General features: G+C 44.5%; 1 protein-coding gene across 2 annotated transcripts in view; it reads right to left on the bottom strand.

The window, feature by feature from the left end:
* Positions 1–12,542: 12,542 nt before the first annotated feature.
* The window catches only part of chst11 (carbohydrate (chondroitin 4) sulfotransferase 11), a 104,181-nt gene continuing 96,425 nt past the window's right edge, over positions 12,543–20,298 (bottom strand). For both annotated transcript variants that reach the window (XM_069670756.1, XM_069670757.1), the window contains exons 3-4: positions 18,778–19,007; positions 12,543–18,572 (exon numbers count right to left, since the gene is read on the bottom strand). In XM_069670756.1, coding sequence (XP_069526857.1) covers positions 17,948–18,572; positions 18,778–19,007 — 855 coding nt within the window. In that variant the 3' untranslated portion in view covers positions 12,543–17,947. The remainder of the gene's footprint in view (positions 18,573–18,777; positions 19,008–20,298) is intronic.

Raw genomic sequence — 20,298 nt, 5'->3', positions numbered from 1 at the left:
GTCTAATACATGGGCAGCACGGAGCCATAAAGGCCGATCCAGCCCAACACACCGGCTCTACAACCATCCATTACTGTGTTTTTCTAATATGTGTGTCGTCCTGACTGGCAGGTAAACGCAGTTTGCTAAACCCCACGGAGGAATTTATTGCTTCCCCCCTTGAGGGAAGCTGGAGGTCACCTTTAGACGAGTGCACAGACCGTACAGAAACATGGAGCAACACCTGAGCTGAACTTTTTGAAGCCCTTACGTCTCGCTGGCGTCTCTTTCAGTCACTCAGCTTCTCACTTTGTGCTGAGTGGACATTTCACCCTCTTGGTTTTACACCCTGTCAAAGGAACGTGTCATTTTGGTGGCCAGGACGTATGCATGACACAGCAGCTTCATTTTTACACATGAATTAGCTGAACTTGATGTTTCGCTGCATTGTGCTGCTGTTTGTCTTTGCACACTGTATCTGTTTGTGTGCTTGTAGCTGGCAGACAGTGTGAGCGGACAGGACGGACAACCAGGATCGAAAGAAGAAAGAAGAATTTATTCCGGCCGGCCTCACAAACAAAAGGACAACCTGTCTCTCCTCACAGCCTCCACAGTGACACAAACAGACCAACCAGTCTGCTGGTTCCCCACACCTGTTATACCCAGTTACCTGCTTCCTCGGACCAATCAGGGTGGAGCTCTGTAATCAGTGCCACCTTGCCTCAGGTGGAATCACTTCTCCCCTCACCTGGAGTTTAACGAGACGAAATCACCAAAAGAAGTAAATCAAGTCAACATTCCTTTTTTATTTGACCTTTAGCTCATGTTAAGAATGATATCAATCTAACAAACCTTTAAAGGGTAAATTCGTCCACATACATATTAAATAAACCTTCATTCAGTCCTCTCAGCTTAAATACCAACATTCATTTCAGGTGTTCAGCTTCTTGTTTCCCCATAAATACATCCCACCGCTTAGTTTCTGTTCAGTGTGGACATAAACAGTTTATTTTAATAGTTGATTTGTTTGTTAATCTCTAAGTTTGATGTTTAATTTTTGTCGTCACTTTAGTTTCCCGTCTCGACTCGTCCAGCATGACTCAAACCTCCACGTGTCATTTTAAAGTCCTGTTTAGTGTTGTTGACGTCTTTCTGCTTATCTTCGTTTGTCTTTATTAATTAAAGACATTTTTCTCTTCTGTCCTTTCGCCTGTCTGCTTGGTCCCTCACATGCATGCACGACTTGTTTCAGGAGATGAATTTTCAGGGCTGAAAACTTGTGTGTGAAAGCAAGTGACAAAACTTTATATGATGAAACATATTTATTTATACAATGGTGTGGGTAAATGCTCGACTGGCTGCAGGGAGTCAATTTCTTCCTGACAATGGACATCTTAACAGGTCTGGTGAAACTGTCTGAAAAGAGTTTTAAAAGTTGTTTAAAAGTTATGCGACTCATTCACAAGCTAACATGTCATGACCACGATGAGGACCTTCTGAATTTATTTTAACCCTTTTATAGAAAATGTAAAGATTGAAGATTGAGTTGCAGCTGCAGAGAGAGAGAAACTGAGAAGAAAATGGCGTCATTTTTATTTCCAGCACCGAGTCATGCAGTACCTCTGGACACCACAGGAGGGCGTCTGTAAGGCACAAGCGGCAGGAAGTGCACTGCCCCTCTGAACTTACGGATAGTGTCCATCATGTCCGATCATTTGTTCATGGTTGGCTAGCTAGTGTTGTTGTTAAACATACTGTTGGATTATATTTACTTTATATCAACTGTACGGATTGTTATTGACTTTGAAGCTTGTTAGCAAACAGTTAGCTCTTTGGCTAAATGCTATGCTAAAGCACTCGAGAAATATCTCCTGTTGCCAAGACGTAGTTCAAATCTGTTCTATTTCCTGGAGTCGTTTCCATTTGAACGTTATGGGATGGTCATGATGTTTTCAGGTCTTAGTCAGACCCTCAGGTGTTACCATGGAGACAGTTACAGCTTGTTAAAACACACGACACTAATAAGTAATGCTCTTGAGGTGTCTGTAATCAGGAGTTTAGGGACATTATAAATAAACTCCTGATAACTGACACCTTGTGTGCATCATCCTTCACTCCCGCCTCTCCTGTACCCGACACGTTGTAGAAGTTTCTCCTGCAGAGCTTCACATAAAACGAGACAGAAGAAGACAGTGAATAGATATCGCCTCTCCCGTTTTGCACGCTCAGCTCTCTCTCTCTGTTCCCTCAAAGGTCAGCTCTGTCTGCACATCGTACTTCACCTCAGCTGAACTTTATGAGGACTCGAACTCTGCGAGCTAATCCACAGGTTTCATTGTACCTGAACGATTTTGTAATGATGTTTTGCTGTTATATAACATTTAACATTTGGCTGTAGTGCTTCCTGTTTGTTGGGCTTACTCATGGACACTTGAGCGTGGGCGAGCAGCTCCACGGCGTCCTCTGTTTGAAAGCCCCATCGCTCCCTCTGCTATAAATTCTCCCAGCTGATGACAGGTGGAGTTTTTTTATGGCAGCATTAACCCTCATGACGCCTAAATCCCTCTGATGTGAGCAGAGCGATCCGCCTGTATTCTGTTCATTTAGCCCTCGACTCTAAATGTCACATTTGCATAAACCAGCCGGTGATTTATCTTCATATCAGGTAATCCATTCAATTTGGGTGTCCTGCCAACACTTTTCATCTTTATGGATGATGAATCGACTAACCATGCAAAATGTTTTACAGTGAAACCTCGTGAACACGCCGTCACTGACGGGTATTTATCACCGACCAGGGTGCAGCAGCTCGTTAAGAAGTGCCTTGCTCACAGGCAGGGAAAGCGTCTCTAACTCGCAGCCTCCTGGAGGTTACAGACGGGGGATTGAGCATCACGAGCCTGCTTCTCCCGGTCATGGGAAGCTTAAATCAGAAATGTGATGTTATCTGTGACGCGGAGGCATGAAACGCATCTTATCACGTTTATTTTCTGCAGCACGTCGCTTGAGGTTTCACACCAGCGTTCAAATTCCTGTGCACGGTCAGGAGGGATTATTCTCAGGCCTGAATGGAAGGAGGACACGAAGACATGGGAGAACTTGTGCCTGTGATTTACTTACATAAAGTTACATATCTCTTTACTACATTAACAGATAAAGTGCTTCACTGTTTGCCTCTCAGGAGCACTTCAGATCCAGTGTGTTCCCATGGAGGACAGGAAGAGACGGAGATCACACATCTGATCTGTGATAAATGATTCGTGCTGTGACTTAGGATGAATTTGCCTTCATGGAGGTTTGAATGAACTTATTCAGTCCACTAATAAAATACGTTCTATCTGGGGAAAAAATGGGGGAAAAAATCCCCAAAAAAGGTGAAAGATTTGGAAGTTCTTGGTCTAAAAATGAATCAAAAAAGGAAAGAACCGTCTTCTTGCACCTCGTTTTTGCAGTTCTAATAGTACAGGTATAAAAATAATACAACAGATACAGGACAGCGCACAGATCCAGCATGAATGAGACATGATGACTGCAGAAGAAGCTAATTAAATAAAATAGAGCAATCAACTACAAACAGCAAAAAAAAAAAAGAAAGACGTCAGACGTTCCACATGAGAAATAACAGGCTGCCACACGGCATCAAACGTCCTCGTGGATCCCTGCAGTGTGCAGTGTGTGGATCTTATCTGTTCTATCTTGAGAAAATGCATGACCTCACAAATCCACCCCCCCGCCTCCAGCGCTACCCCGAACAGAGCGCAAAGATCCCACGGCAAGACGCCCAACTTCACTAGCTCGGGTCGCTCGTGAAACAGGTGATGGATGCTCAAAAGAGTGTTTTCTGTGCATATTGTACGCATTAAAGCTTTTAAAAGAATGTTTTTAAGAAGTATGGATATTTGTGTTTAAACGTACGGGGTAAAGGCAGCGTTGGTTACAAAGTAATCCATTAGAGTAACACGTTAGTTCAAGTCAAGTAATCTGTTATTTAGTTACCTTTTCATTAAAGTGAATCTGTTCCTGGAAATAAATTGCTGTATTTCTCTTTCCTGTTCCTCTGTTCCTGTCAAACCGTCTGCCGCCGGCGTGTTTAACAGCAGAACAGCTTCTCTGTGTTGGTCTGAGGTTAAAGTTCACAGGTATGGAGACTTCACTGACTGTAGTGATTGTTTTAGTTACGTCTCCTCTCGTCGTTCGTCCTCCGCTCTGCTAATCCGGAACAGATCGGCTGCAGGAGCCAGATTGGTCAACAGAGCTGTCAATCATCAGTTTGACAGCATCAAGTAACTAATTAAAAATAAACTTGTCAGTAAAATGAACACTTGGACATAAATCAGCAGGATAAGAACTAACTATAATGACAGGAACCATGTTTGACGTGTATTTTGATTTTATAGTTTGACTCATGTCCCATCTGTTAACATGGAGGAGGCGGGCTTTATGAGCTATACTGCAGCCAGTCAGCAGGGGGCGGTAGAGAGGGTTTGGCTTCACTTTTAGGGAGCTGTCATGTCGGCCATCTTTTTATACAGTCTGTGGGTGGGACTAAGAGTGCATGTTGTATTGTTGTCATGGAAACAGCTGTGCCTAATACTGTATGCCTCTGCCTTGTTCAATATCAACCCCATGAAACACAGAAAAAAGAGATTCACCTGCAGCACTACAGGCAACAGGAGGGGAGAAGGGACAAACAGAACAGGGGACATACAGCCAGATTAAAACTCGACTTCAGCACAGTAACAAACTGACTTCCCACCTGTAGGTTGTGGATACAGATGGTCGATAAGTTTCCTTCGTAAGGTGACTCAAAGAGAAAGATTAAAGCGCTCTAAGATCCGACGGCAGCTTGAGGCAGAACCACTGCTCTCTTGCTTTGAAGGCGAATCCCACGTGAGTCAGTGCGAACGATACAGATGAGACACAGTCACCAACGTTTCTGTCTGTTCGGGGACAGCGAGTCCAAACATGGCAGAGGAGACGCACACAGCTTGTTTAGGGAGCCTTCCTCTGCCTTTGTCGCCTTTTCTTGGTCGGCTTACGAAGCTGCTGTTCTCTTTCCGCCCTCCACTGAAACACACACACACACGCACACACGCTCACGGGTTGCTGTTGGCCTCCCTCTAATGACAGGGTGTGTAGCTGCTGAGGGTGGGAAGGGCAATGTGTATTTCAGAGATGAGACCACAAGGTCAGCCAGGAGGAGGAGCGCTGCCAATCCTGTGCGTGTGTCTGTGTGTGTGCGTGCGTGTGTGTCTAAATGTGCGGTTGCTGCAGGGGTGGAGTGGTGGGTGGGGGTTAGGTTTGGCAGGTGGCTGCACTCGTTTGCTCATCCAAACATCAGCAGTGCTCCCTGTTATTTCACTGTGTGTTGTTTACAGCAGGCGCAGGATAGAGAGCTTCGGTGTTATTATGTGCAGATGTTAAAAGATGATAAAAGACGCCGTCACAGGTTTTATTTAAGGGCAGCAGCTGAACCGTCACTGAGGAGGGACAGAGCTCTGTATCAGCCACAGGCCATGAGGAACGGGTGGTGGTCTCAGGTCTGAAATGAGCCTGCGAGTATTACACGCTGGGTGTTCCTCAGATTTATGTGTAATTACTTTGTTTATATGTGGCATTATTCCTCACCTCGATATTTAATCCTTCACACAGAAGTTTGTTGTCGTACGGTGGAAGAGATTTGAAGAGGTTATCATCAGAAAGTGACAAAGCAAGAAGTCATGCTCGTCGCAGCAGCAGACCTCATCACTCCTCGCACGTGCAGAAATTTCAGGAGTGATGAGATAATATCTTAAACCCCCCCAAGCCGGAGCCTGCAGGTGGGTGCTGGCGTGGTGGTGGGGCTGAAAGTATGAGCTCAGTACACCGCCACACCTGTGCCTCCCTACCTGTGCGTATACATATAAGCCTGCCTAGCCTCTTCTCTCCTGTTCATCTCAGATCTCAAAACCCTCTCCGTTCCTCTCCTCTCTCCTCTCTCAACACAGGATTCACTGGGGGATGCTGAACCAGAGAGCCCATCGAGACGTGCCCCCACCCTGAGTCTCCACCCCCGGGTTCCTGACGGCTCCAGCTCCTCGACCCCATACCTTACCTCGACCCCATACCTTACCTCGACCCTTCAGCATCCTCCAAATAAACTGCTTTTATTCCGTGCAATGCCGTAGTCTGGTACTAAATTATTTATTTGACTACTTTTTAAAATTCAAAAGCAGGTGTTACTTAGGGGGTCACTTGCTGGTGCAGCCAAGAAATAATTTATATAACAGCGCATGAATCAGTGAAACTTCTTTAAACAGCGCGAGGCCAGCCCACCCACTCTGCTCGAATAGACTGCATAAAATGCTGCAGCACGTCCAGAAGTGTCAATCATTCTGGTTTCGGATACGTTTGCAGTGAATTTCCCCCAATGGGGGATCGATGAAGTCTATCTTATCTAGTAGAGAAATGTGATGTTTGAAGACATACTCGTGAAAACAACATCAGTCGTGCTAATGGTTTGGTCCCTGACAGACAGATGCTGCTCTGATGGGCTTTAGAGTTATTAAATGTGTCCACAGGGAGGACAAAAGGTTGGTAGTGATTTAAACCCTGAATTACTTTATAATTCTCTTTATACTAAACTGCCTCCTGCAGATTCATAGTTAGCAGACAGATGAGAGAGTGGCATCCATTTAAAAAGAACTGTGAACTGTTCTTTTAAAAGAAGAATTCAGTTACACATTTGCATGCATGCATTTCCCGACATTGTCCGGGTGTTTGAACGCAAACATCCAAATTTTTCACCCCGACTTTTTCCAGCAGCCTCCTGGTAAAATGTCCGCAAGAAGTCGGGGTGAGCCGATGTGCGAACGCAGCAGGTAATAGTCAGGAGCATTCACAGCGAGCGAGTGGGCGGGGCGATGACGTTTGTATCACGTGAACGCTGCAAAACCAAAAGAGCACAGGATGCAGGAGGATCAGAAACATCCGAGGTTGATAAAGAAGAATCGTTTACAAGACGACAGCAAAGACGTCTGCAGACCGGAGAGGTGAACAGACTCAGGAGCTTCTGACCCCCCCACTGTCCGACATCTGGAAAATGTCAGAGGAAGATCGTCTTGAAACTTTCTGGAAATTAAAAGGCTTTTTTTAAGCTCAAAATCTCTTCCTACCATCCTCAGAATAGCGTCCAGCTCAGCCCACAGACCTCCACATCTGGCCTCGGGCTTGAACACATCTCCCTCCTCTGCTCTGCTCTGCTCTCCTCTCCGCGCTGTAAACTGCCCAGTAAACCTGAAACACCATAAAAAGACTCTTTAAAATATGCATCAGTTATGTTTGTAACCCTGAGGAGCTCACTGGAAAGCAGAGAGACTCTGCTGACGGGTTAAATCGGCCCTGAAGCGGCTGCTCTATGACACAGTTTGCGTGTGGAGGTCAGAGAAGGTCAGTCTGTGGGTTGTATATTTTACTAACTCCGCTCCGGTCTGTGGCGATCACACATGAGAGCGATCTGACTCTGCCTTTCTCTTTTTTTCATATTCTTCATGTGGTGGGCTTTGGACTCGGGGGCTTTGCTTTAAGGCGGGACACTTTAAAGGAGCCACTGAGCGCTGCAGAGCTCGGTGTTGGCGTAATGAGAGAGGCTCTGCAGCGAGGCTCTGAAGCAGGCTGAGACGTAGGCTGAGGTACAAACACAGCGGCTGCAGCTTTAATGAGCCGTGGATTACAGCTAGCAGGTGCATCAGTGGAGGGAACATGAAGAGCTGCTGGAGTCCTGCTCCAACCCACCCAACAGTGACAATCAAACAGATGCTGTGTTAAAGGTTGTGAGAGCCGCGATATCTGACTGGTCAGACGAGTTCAGGCAGGAATATATAGTTATTATGAAGCTTTGTGTTCAATCTGCCTTACTTACTTACTTACTAAATGCAGCTTCCGCAGTACTGTAACAGTTAAAATACTGTATTATACATGATTATACTTTCACTTAAAGGAGCAGGTCGCCCCTGGATAAAGCCGCTGTCAGTCAAAGCTGGTGTTCTCTGTAATCGATAGAAGCAATAATATTTTAAATTGGCGCCATAGCTGTGGAGAAAGTTGTACAAACAGCTCGTGGTTTCACCCATTCTACATTCCTACAACACCCAGCATGCATTGCGCCCCTCCCTCTTAAAGGAACGGCCCAGCGAGAGACGCTGGAGTGAAAGTTTTCGCTGCAGGCAACGGCTCAGAGCGGGACAGAATCTGAAACACAACGAGAATATTCCGTTGGGTCGTCTGAAAACATCTTCAGGTCTGCAGTCAACATTTCAAACCTGACGATTCTGAACGAGACGTGACATCGGAGGCGGCGTCCGAGATTGAGGAAGTGTAGTTTAGCGAGCTCCCCAGCCTCCGCCACGTAGTCCAGGGCCCGTTAGAGAAACAGATTTTTTCCTACCATAATGGCATTAGCTCTCCATAATAGCATGAGCGGACTGAGGTTGAAAATCGGCGAACTGGCCCTTTAAGTAAAATAAGGACTTCTTCTTGAAATTGAGTTTTTTTTGTTCTGGTGTTTGATTGATACGAAGAGAGACAGGAAATATGGTGATGAGAGAGATTTGAGCTACCAGTATGTACCTGTAATGTCTGCACACCTTCATACCACTTTTACTCAACTACGATATCCAAATAACTCACGTGACACTTTCCAATAACGTTATTCCTACCAGTTGTTGGAGGATTTTATGTCAATGCAAAGTTTTAATGTGTTGAATAAAGTCAGTCGTTGCAGCTTTGAAATAATAGTTAACTAATGACACATTTTAGACACTAAAAATAACTTCATGGATGTCATTTTAATTGCTAACGCACATTATATACCCGATATCATACACCACATATTCTGTGTCAAATGCATACAGTTTATAGAGCCCTCAAACATTCACATGAAACAAACTGGTGTCCTTAGCGTGTGCAGCGTTTTCTGCAGTGCGTCACATTTTATGGAAGCAAAAAGTCAGTCATAATTCAAAATGACCAAGTTTTAAATTTACAGCTCGTTATAAAGAGTAAATTAATGAGGACCTGTTATTTATGGAGCGGTGAGAGACACAGCCTGAGTCCGTGTTCAAGTGAACAGCTGCTTCAGTTTAATAACATAAAGAGAGCCCGTTTATCAGACCCATTTAAAGGAGTAAAACCCTGTAGATATCAACCGCTTAAAGATCACTCTCTTGGGAGCCATGGAGCGAGCACTGACTGGTGATAATAATACAACATGATGAGAGCAGAGACGCACAGGCATGGATGTAAGCAGCAGATGCAAAGTGTCACACTAACTTGTCATTCCAGGATGGAGCCCAATGACTGAACATAAAGATGGACGACGCGTCTCCACCTGCTCTCATTGGAAGAAACTGAAGCCAAAATACTCCTGTGACGCACGCTGCCGTCTTGCGCTGGTGATGCCATTTGGAGCCAGAGTGTGCGCGGTAGAGATCGGCAGGTGTGATGTTCCGCTAACCAAAACACACACTTAACTTACTGGAAAAAAAACAGCAAAGATCCAGCACGTCGGCGTGTTTAACAGCAGAACAGCTTCTTGTGTCGGTCTGAAGCAGATGTTCACGCTTATTTTACTCTGCTATTCGGGAACAGAACGCTGCATCGTGTTAAAACGCTAGCATCAAATAACTCATTAAAAGTAAACTTGTCAGAAAAATGAACACTTGGACATAAATCAGCATGTTTGAGAAAAATGTATTTTGATTTTATAGTTTGACTCACGTCCATCTGTTAACATGGAGGAGGCGGGCTTTATGAGCTATACTGCAGCCAGTCAGCAGGGGGCGATAGAGAGGGTTTGGACTCACTTTTAGGGAGCTGGCATGTCGGCCATCTTTTTAAACAGTCTATGGCTGTGCTCGTCAGCCGTACTATACTAGCAGTACGTACTGATGTGGCCTAAATGTAGTATGTATGCAAACAAAAGCAAAATGTGCAGGATGCCAAAAATCCCCGTATGTCGTACCGATTTGGAGAAAATCTCCAGTATGCATCAGACCAGTCTACCTCGCCTACTGTATCCCACAATGCAAAGCGCTGGAATGTCACAGCGGCAGTTGAAATGACGGACAGCAGCAGCATTCCGGCAGAAGGGGGCGCTATAGCTAAAGAAGCGGCGGTTATTGTTTACTTCCGCCTGGCGTAGCATACTGCAAAAAGAATTTGAAAAGCTCCTCCATGTTGACCCCGTAACACCCCTTCTGCCTCTACACTGCCCCTACTGTTCATCTCGTGTACATGTAGTGTTCATTTTTAAGGACGTGCACAGCCGACGCTCCAAACAGACGCAGGGAACACGGGTCAGCCATCACACGAGCGCGTACTTAAAAGCTTTATCTTAATATATCTTATATCTTAAAAGTATATCTCCAGATTAATACACGTAACACAATTGTGAAATCTGAGGATTACACCTCCAAGAGAACAAATCCTGTTTTCATTCTCAGATAAAACCTGTAACTGTGAATTTTTATTGCTGACAATAATTAATTTTTTTCAATTTTGCCAAACTTTATATGTAAAAAAAACCCAAAACGATTGTGGTTGTTGAATGTCAAAGATAAGTAATACAAAGAGATCCTAAAAGAGTATCATGGCCTGTTTTGAAAGACGACTGCAGTCAGGTGTGTCTTAATAATTCACTTCAGAATGGATGATGGGATCTTATATTCTTACATCATGTGTACCAATAGTGACAATTAAATATACTAACATCTAGCATGGAGTTGGACCACCTTCATCTTCCATGTTGACATGGAGAAAGTTCTGTTCTGCATGGTGTGTTTGAGTGCCGCGTGGACTTCTCTGCGTCAGAGGTCATGTGGAGCTGGTGTACATATTTCACATCCACAGATGAAATAAGCAGTGGGAGGCTGAGGAAGTTTCAGTGTTATTTTATTGTGAAAACATCAGACAGGATGAAGCGCAGGTCGTGCTGCTGCAGGATCGACTCCGCTCTCCCACACTCGGTGCACACAGTCAATTATTCATGATCCGCCGTGAGAGCGCCAGAGTAAAAAACACAGAGCAGTGAGAGGTCGTCCCGGGAGGGAACCAGAGAAACGGAGAGAGTTTAGGTGTGAGGAGTATGATGGGGAGTTTTCTGAGAATAAATAAATAAATAAGCGGAGCCTGTTTGAATGAGGGTCTCGCCTTCCTCGGAGACGTCCCCTCTAAGGCAGAGCGGGTACAGCACACACACACTCACACCACCTACACACACCAGCAGCCATCACGCAGCCGCTCCGCATGTAGTTACAGCACAGGAGGCACTCTGATACACACGATGCTGATGACACGGTATAAATTCAACAACAGACACAGCTGATGTAGGACTCATTCCTCAAAAGGTCAAACATACACTCACGCACGCACACACACACGCACACACACACGTTACTGTGCAGGTTACAACCATCTGGTGGAACATGGAGCTGCTGAGGAGATCACACTTACAAGATGTCAGAGCAACACAGAGATCACTGACGCCATGTCCGCGATAATGTGCATGAAATTAACAAATGCTGTAAAAATGTATCAAAGCTAATTATTTAGACATGTTCCACTGGGCATGCTCAGAACGCTCGCTCTGTAAACAACAAAGAACTTCCTGAAAGCGTCAGAAAGCCTCAAAGCATGAGGATCATTTTATTGCAACTTTGATCGTATTTTTATTCTTTTGTCCGTCATTTTAAAACGTGATGATAACACTGCTCTCAGGTGTCATTGGGTAGATTTTGGAACATGATAGGCAGGCTATAACGAAAGCCAACAGGATGTCTAAACCTCTTTAATCTGAGGTCTAATTAAGAGTGAGCTCAAGATAGCTGGATTATCTACACCCTCAATACAGAGGGGAACATTTTTAAAGTTTAAGGAAGATGATGTTCCTTTATCCAGTTGAGTTGTTAATCCATTGACGAAGCTCTGATTGGTCAGTTAGGGTTAGGTTGGTTGACAAGGGATCCTGCTTCCTAAAGCTGCCTTGTTGGAAAACAAGGAATGCATTGGCCATCTGAGGATTCCTTGGTTCAAACCGAGCTCTGAAAGTCGGCGGTGGGGCTGAGAACAGCATATCTTATTTATTTAAAGTTTAGTCCAGCGGGATATCTGGTGTCGAGCTGATGAATCCAGTACCTCTCTGTCTGCTGCTGTGCAGCTGTCCAATTAATGTTGTGCTCTAGATCTGATTGGTCACTTAGGGTTTGGGTTGGGGTCGGGGTTGGAGTTCAAGGTTCCAGGTCGCACTGGCCTACAGATACGGACTCTTGCTCACTGGGGAGGAGAAAAATAAAGAAAAGACCAAAAAAATGCCGGGGAAAGATTGATGATAAACAAAATCAAAGGGGGTGGGGGGTGTTGGGGAGAGGTACGTTTAGGTTTCTTTAAATACATTTTTTGTGGTTAATAACTGCAGTGTGATAAAAGTTCAATAATGGCGTTATTTTTTGTCTCATCTGGTGGCTCAATGGAAAGAGCGCTGCCCCTTTGACCAGCAGCTCCAAGTTTGAATCTTGGCCAATGTCCAACAGAACACCCCCAGGCGGAGAGCTGTTCACCTGTTGGACTCCGACTGTGGGGTTAGGGTGGGGTTATCATGAAAACCCAACCGTTAGCCAACCCTGAGTAAAACATATTGAATCTAAATTTAAAAACTGCTGGCTAAATTGTAAAAATGGTAAAATAATTATTTAAATCAGCTTTAATGGCTGCTGAATATGCCCAACAGAAGTCACTAAAATGCATGTTGAGTTTGTGCTTACGTGTGCAAATATAACATATAGATTGTGTCGGGGTTTCGCTCACAAAAAATACAAATTGATTGATTTGACACGCTTAAACAGCCTTCAATGGGCACATCACAAGATCATTACTTTCTATCAGAGAAGTTGGTTATAACAGAGCAACTCTGAGAATAAACTTTGACCTAACATGCTTGCCATAGTTGAGCAAAGTTGTTTCTTTTCAGTGATGGGTTATTACGTGCAGCGATGCGATTTCAACCATGTTTACAGATAACAGAACTGATTTGGGAAAAGTTGTATTTAATGAATGTTTTTTAATTAATCTCCTTTTTATCAAAGATTCTTTGTTGTTCACGAGTTTAAGTAAAAAAGTGTTGCATGTCAAGATTCTCTGAGAAGCTTCTTTTTCTCTAAAACACGAGTCTGTTTCATCCACATCTGAGAAGAAGATTCCTCTAAAGGTGTGAACATGACCTGCAGTCTCAGGAGCTTCCTCTGCTCTCTGTGTGTCTTGCTGCAGTCACATGGGCCTCTGCGGCTGCTTAACCGAGTGATATCTCAGTGTGAGCGTGTCACAAGTGTAGAGAGGTGTTCTGTCATGTGAGAAGTGAATTTCAGAAGTGTGAATGAGTTTTCTTCAAATCACACGTGTTACATTTTTTACTCAAATAAATCTAAATCCTTCCCCTGTTGAAATGCTTCGATTGATCTACTGATGAATGTGTTTACAGGAGAAAAAAGGGAGGCTAGACCTCCTGATATCACACATATACTGTATAATGCAGTGTATGAGCTGTTAAAGGCTCCCAATCGCTTTGTAATTAAATTGATGACCTACAACAGCAGAGTGTGTGAAATGGCACGGCGAGAGGCAGAACAATTTGTCCTGGTCTGGCAGACTCGGGCGTTGTGGGTTGACACCTCAGAATGAATGAATGCTCACTGTTTGTGTGCGTGTGCGTGTGCATGTGTGCGTGTGTGTGTGGAGGAAGGCCCAGGTGACCACAGAAAGAAGTCGTCTTTTTAGCGGCTCTGTGTTGCTGTGAATGAAAGGCACACAAATGCAATGCGTGTGTGTGTGTGTGTGTGAGGCATCCATGAAGAGGAATTAGTCGATAAACAGCAGAATAAATGACATATCTACCCTTTACAAAAACACCCTGCAATGGGACCGTCGATATGTCAGACATGCAGGCAGAGAGGGAGGTTGATAAACAGCTTCGTCTCTCTGTGCTGATGAGATAAGATACGCTAATAGTGTTTTTGTGTTTTAGCGCCAAAAAGGAACCAAAATAAAACCCAGAACACTAAAGCAACCTCTAATACCATTTTCTTATCTTCGATGTTTGTCTTTGCTGATACCACACTCATGTCTGTCCCATGAATATGAAGCTAAAGCTAGCAGCCAGTTAGCTTGGCCAACAGGGGGAAAAAAGCTTCCTAAAACAATAAACACCCTTTCAATTAAACAGTTTCTCTTCTGTCTCTTTCCATTTGCTAGATTTATCTGGCATTTTAGGCTGTACTTTGGGTTAAGTGCTGATTAACAAATATTAGCATGCTTACACGCTAATCATCAACATTTAAGCATTGTCATTGTTAGCGTTTTACGATGCTAATTTGTGAACAAGATGTTGGCAGAGCAAAGTTTGTCCCCAATTCTTACATTTGCTAAATATCTGTCACACATCAGCTACTTCGCGTTTAGTGCTAAGAAACAAGCTATCATGCTATCACGCCCAACTATTACAATTTACCTGCTAATCATCAACATCCGCAGCTTAATTGTTAGCATTTTAGTATGCTAATTAGTGAACTACAATTGCTGGTAGACCAATTTAAATTTGCCAAACACTTCCATTTACTAGCAGTCTCAGCTATACATTGTGTTTAGCGCTAACTGACAAATGTTAGCATGCTAACACACACAACTGACTGGTTGGACATGCTAAACCTTATATGTGCTTAACACTGACATGTTAGTATTTCCATTGTGAGCATATTAGCATGTTGACGCTTGCATTTAGTTTGAAACTTTGTGCCAAAGTAGCTGCTAGCATAGCCGTAGCCTCATGTACTTTTTAACTCATTTACTTTTGGATTTAGCCAGTTGCTAATTCCCCCGTTTCCAAGTTTCATGCTAAGCTAAGCTACTAAATGTAGCTATAGAAAAGAAAAGGGGTAATGATCTTCTCACCAAAACTGTCAGGTTGCAAGTAAGCATGTTTTACAATTTGCCACCTAACTAGCCAGTAACTTTGTCCACCTGTTGCACAAATACGTGAATAAAAATATGTTAATCTCTGCATAAATAACAACAACTACGATTTAATTTCAGCAAAACAGCAAATATGATATTCAGTCTAATAGTAGACATCGTTGAAAACAACATAAATATACCTGTTGGCTTGAATACAAACACTCCTACAGCAAGAGACAACTGGGCAGAGAACAGGCCTGGTTATTTACAGACCCAGGAATTAAGACGAGGAACAAAGGCGCTTAAAATTCTGTTGTTTGTTTTTGTCTGAGGCAGAAAGTCGGCCGGGGCCTCTGCGTGCTCGATGGTACCCTGTGGGGATTTTTTAGCAGCTCTGTTTGCTTAAGCAGGCGGCCTTTTTCCTGGAGGGACGGCAGGGATCATCAACACTGACTCGATTCTGTTTTTTTATACAGGAGGCCACTTTCGGAGCGAGGTGGGAGAGGTGAAAATAGAGTGAGGAGAAGAGAGGCCTCTGTAATGGCTTGTTTGCAGGCTAAGAGGTCCTTTGTGTATCGTTCGTCTTCCATTCTGGGGTTTAAATGAGCAGTTTAAGTTGAGGCTCGGTCAGTGTGTTAAAGTGGAGAAGTGCTGCCTGCCCGAGCCTCTGTGTACAGCTGCTGAGTAAGATGCTGCGTGGCATCAGCATCAGCAGGAGTGCTAATGTGCGAGTTGAGTTTGTGTGCAGAGTTTGCACGACTCTCCCAGGAGGAGGCCGTGCTGAGAATACAGCCATTGTTTCTGCAGGAGCAGGATGGCTGCGGCCACGGGCCAGGCCAGTAGCTTTGCTCCTTTATTAGAGCCAGATGTCTGTGTGGGGCAGAAAAATAAGGCTGTTCTCTCATTATAACCCACACACAGGCATGTGCACACACATGTTCAGTTATAATACTTCAAAAGCTACAAGAGGCGGTTTGCTGCTAGAACATCCACCAGAATGTTTCCTGGAGGACATGCACGAATTTGGTCATCACGCCTTTCAGTTACGCTGACGTTTCACTCACCAGCTTCTTTTTAAAGACATTCAGTCACCACTTTATGGAGAACAAATGCAGTATGAACTTTCAAGTAAAGTACAGTTTACCCAACTGTACATTTGAACAAAGAGATACAGCTTTTCAAAGAATGTCTCTTTAACTGCGATGCCGGCGTGGTTTCAGGTCTAAAAGAGGTGTAAAAAACAAAATGACCCTCCTCTCTCTCCCTCCTCTGTGATGCTTACACAACAGCCTGTAATCTAATTCACAGCATGATGGAGAGTGCAGTTATTAACCTTGACATTGCTTAGCATCGCTAGCATTAATCAGATTACAGCAGGAGATACAGTCACTGATTCTGTGATGCGGGCAGTAGTTTGGAGATATGTACACTGAAAGCAGCAGCTAGTTCTCAGGCTCTGGTTGGGAAGCAGGGGGTAATTATATGCACTGAACACAGAGTGTGGATCTCTGACGCTCTCACAGCCATTTTGGCACCAAATGTTTGACAACAGGAAATGGAAAGTAACTCATAAATCTCTGAAGATCTCAGACACAGAAGGACAAAGCAATGGGCTGAAATGTACCATACATACACCTTAAGAAATGAAAATGCCGTAATGTACCGGAGGCAAGTTGTGTGGAAGAAATGACAAAAACAACTCTTAACAACACTTCAACTTTAGAAAATGTCCTAAAATGTTCATCAGCCCAGGAAACAAAAACTTAAATCTTTCTCTCTTTAATCAACAACGCAAATTAAATAACCTTTTGTTATTGCTGCTCGCAGCAATGCTTCATTAGACAATAAAATAAGCATAAGACAAAAAAGATATTCTTAATTTACTGAAAGACATGTTTGGTCGTCAGAGCAGGGTCTTTGTTTGTAGGTGTGGCCTAGGAGTGTCCACTGAGCCCCCTGGGCGAGGCATCGTTGGCCACAGCAGGGCGGGGCTATGAGATCCAGTGCCTTTAACCCTTTCATGACCAAGCAGGCTCTTTGTCTCTTTTCTCTTAGCTCAGACTTTCTACAGACCTGTAACTTACAGCTGGTGTGCCCATGAGAGCATCCCGTACCTTCCTTTAGCTCAAAGTGTTAAGGATGCTAGGTGTTACAGGCAAGATTTATCAAGCACCTCCACTTTACGGCGCCAAGAGCAGTCACAGGGTCCCCAAGTGGTCCCTTCTTCCAACATCATAAAGATAGTGACCAGTGACAACTTATTTTCCTTAAAACTGTCGGCTGTACGCCACGTTGCCACACCTACAGTTGTCGAGGTCTTGAGAGTGAACTCAGTAGCCATCCATTACAGGGCGTCCTTGAGGCGGTGATGAGCCAGTTTCAGTCTGAAATACATGAATCCAATGAGGGCAAGGGTGATGGGTGTTATAACGCTGCACTGACAGCGCAGCAGAGGACATGACTTGTGTTTTACAATTTGACGGAGTTTCGCTATTGATCAGGGGGTTGGGGAGATAAGCTTAGCTCCCACGATGCATTGGGGTCAGGGCGCGTGCGAGGCCGCTGTTTGCTTTGTAGAATCTGAAGCAGCCTAATTTGTCAGCAGTTTGTTTAAACATGTAGGGAACATCATAAGGAGAATCCCTCTTCAAGTCTGTCCTCTGAGTTTTAAAACACCTTGAAGACCTGCTTCACCCACACATTTTAGTCTTTGCATGCGTTTGGTTTATTTAGCCACATTCACATCCAATCAGTGCTCTCTGCATCACCCAGAGATGATTGGACATTCTCCATTTAAGCCCAGACAAGAACACATTATCTTTCTTTCTTCGAGCACCTTTTTGTAAGTCTAATTCAGACCCCAAGCCTGCAAAGTACAACGACAGTTTTTTAAATCAAGTTTGCTTCCAGAAAAATCCCGCCCTTCACTCATTTTCTTGCCTCTCCTTAAACGAGGCAGCCATTCTCAGAGTCCCAGCTCTGTCCTCCATTAGTCCAGCCGGAGGTAGCTGGGTGTGGAGTAGTTGAACATGAGGAAGTCCAACTTGTAAAGCTGGTAGAGTTGGATCTGCTGCTGAGTGCTGATATTGCTGAAGAACTGGGCTGTCATGGCGTCTGTGGTACGAGTGGACTTGGCGTAGCTCGGGAAGCGCAAGGAGTCGCCAACACCCACCAGCCGCAGCACGTAATTTGCGTCCTCTTCAAGCGTCTCATACTTGCCCACAAGGTCGTAGTGGATGTGACATGGATGACAAAGCTGGTAGACGGTCTGCCAGTGCTCGTTGAGTGGACCATCACGCTGTGTGGCCGGATCTACCAAGTACTCAGCGAATTCCTTGAATTTGACATCAGCACCATTGAGGAGGGCATCTTGTGTGGCATTCTTGCGGTAGCGCCGGATGATGCGGGTGCCAAACCGCTTGTGGAAGGATGAGTTGTACTTGAGGGTGAACTTGTTGCGGTACGCAGAGACCAGCCTCTCGAAGGGCTCACGAACAAAGAGGAACTTGAGGTAGTTCTTGAGGCGGTGGTTGATCTCAGCAATACTGTACTGGTTCAGCGTCTTCAAGTTGGAGGGGACATGGGCTTCATTTGATGGGATTTCCATTGGGTCACTGTGGAAGAAAGGCAACACAAAAGTGAGGAACAACAGCATAACAAACATTATGCATTCAGCTCATTGTGAAATCCAGTCTGGGACAGGGACAACTCAAGTTCTGTACATTTCTCTTCTAATTTGTCACAGATGAATAAGTTGAAAAGGGAAATTAATTGCCCTCAGTTCTCTCTCAGCCTATTCAACACTTGCACAAGACTTACTTGTATTTGCCCCGGCCTGTGAGCACCATCATGACGCGTTTCCAGTTGGTACACGCCACCTTGGGGACATAGCAGTAGATGAGCTCATGATCTTCATCCACCACAAGGTGTTTGAGGTCTCCGGGTGTCAGGACTCTGCGCTTACGGCTGGATGCGCTGTTGACTCGACAGGCATCCACTACCTGATCCCGCCTGGCCTGGTGGAGGACGGCTGCTCCGGACAACTCAGGCTGGTCAGGGGACGATAGAGGAGGAGGAGGCAGGAGAGAGAAAAAGATATTGCTGTTAAATAGAGCAAAGGACTTTCAGAAGGTGACAATCTGGATATGAATAATCCATGATGCTTGGTCATTTCACCTGAATGAATAAAACATTTGTAATTTCTTGCTTTATGGACATCTAATGGATGGAATAATAGCAACAGTTTTAGGATGGTGCCAAATCACAACAACATAGGGTCTGGAGAGTATTCTTTAAAAATTAGCTAGTCCCAGCTACTCCCACCTACAGCACTGTATGACAACGGCAAGGAGAAACGAAACAGGCAGGTCTGTAGACTCTAGGTGGTCTGCCTTGACCAATGATGTTGTGATTGATCGAAAAATAGTGGCTGTAAATCAACTATATCTTCCTCTCATACATGTCCGATAGACACACTGGTCAATGAACACATCAGAAGGTAGTACATAGAGTTTGGCTGGTTGGTGGTGCCATTGTCCATGGCAGATATCCGACAGTCCTCAACCAATGAGAACTCTATCATTGTTACATTGCCAGCCCCAGTCCACACTTGGCTTTTGGTCCATTTGAATTTTAATTAAACACAAGATACTTTTGCCCTAATGATAAGGATACGTGCTCAGTGAAGAAACCCCTCCCCTTGTGCCCTAATCACAACACCGGTACTTATAATTAACCTACCACATGACCTTTAGGGGTCACCACAACCCAAACAGCATTGCCAGTTTCAACAGACCCAGGATCCGCTCGCGAGCTCCAGGTATTGACAACACCGATACTACCTACCCTACCACATGGCTTCTAACGGTCCCCAGTACTCAAACTTGTAGTTACATTGAAAGTTGAATTTAATTGACTATCCCGGACTTCTCCGAAAGCAGCAGAGCAGGTTGTGACCTAAGGTTACCAGTGTCCAGGTAACAAGTGGTCACTGGACATCACTGAAGCAGAGAGTGTTGGAGCAGCCAATGGAGTCGCAATGCCTTCTCTTGCCCTCACTTTCCTTTCACCTTTCACTGCTTCTATCACAGTTGTTTGTGGTTCTTGATGTAGTACAAGGATTAAGCTATAAAAAACGTGCGCCACCACCAACTGCACACCCTCCAAAAGACAACGGCCATCTTTCACTCTGGATATCCTAATTTGATGATTTGGTAGACTAGCTCCCTTGGTGCCCAAAGTGGCTTAGATCTCACGTTATGCAGGATATATTTCTTTACAGTTTCTTGCAGGTAAAACTTTTAAGCCTAGTTGTATAACACATTATTTGACAGGTAAGAG

This window comes from Semicossyphus pulcher, unplaced genomic scaffold (genome assembly GCF_022749685.1).
Source record: "Semicossyphus pulcher isolate SPU_LCO1_2020_fin unplaced genomic scaffold, fSemPul1.0.p SCAF_20, whole genome shotgun sequence".
Taxonomy (NCBI): domain Eukaryota; kingdom Metazoa; phylum Chordata; class Actinopteri; order Labriformes; family Labridae; genus Semicossyphus; species Semicossyphus pulcher.
This window is presented reverse-complemented; position numbering and strand designations above follow the sequence as displayed.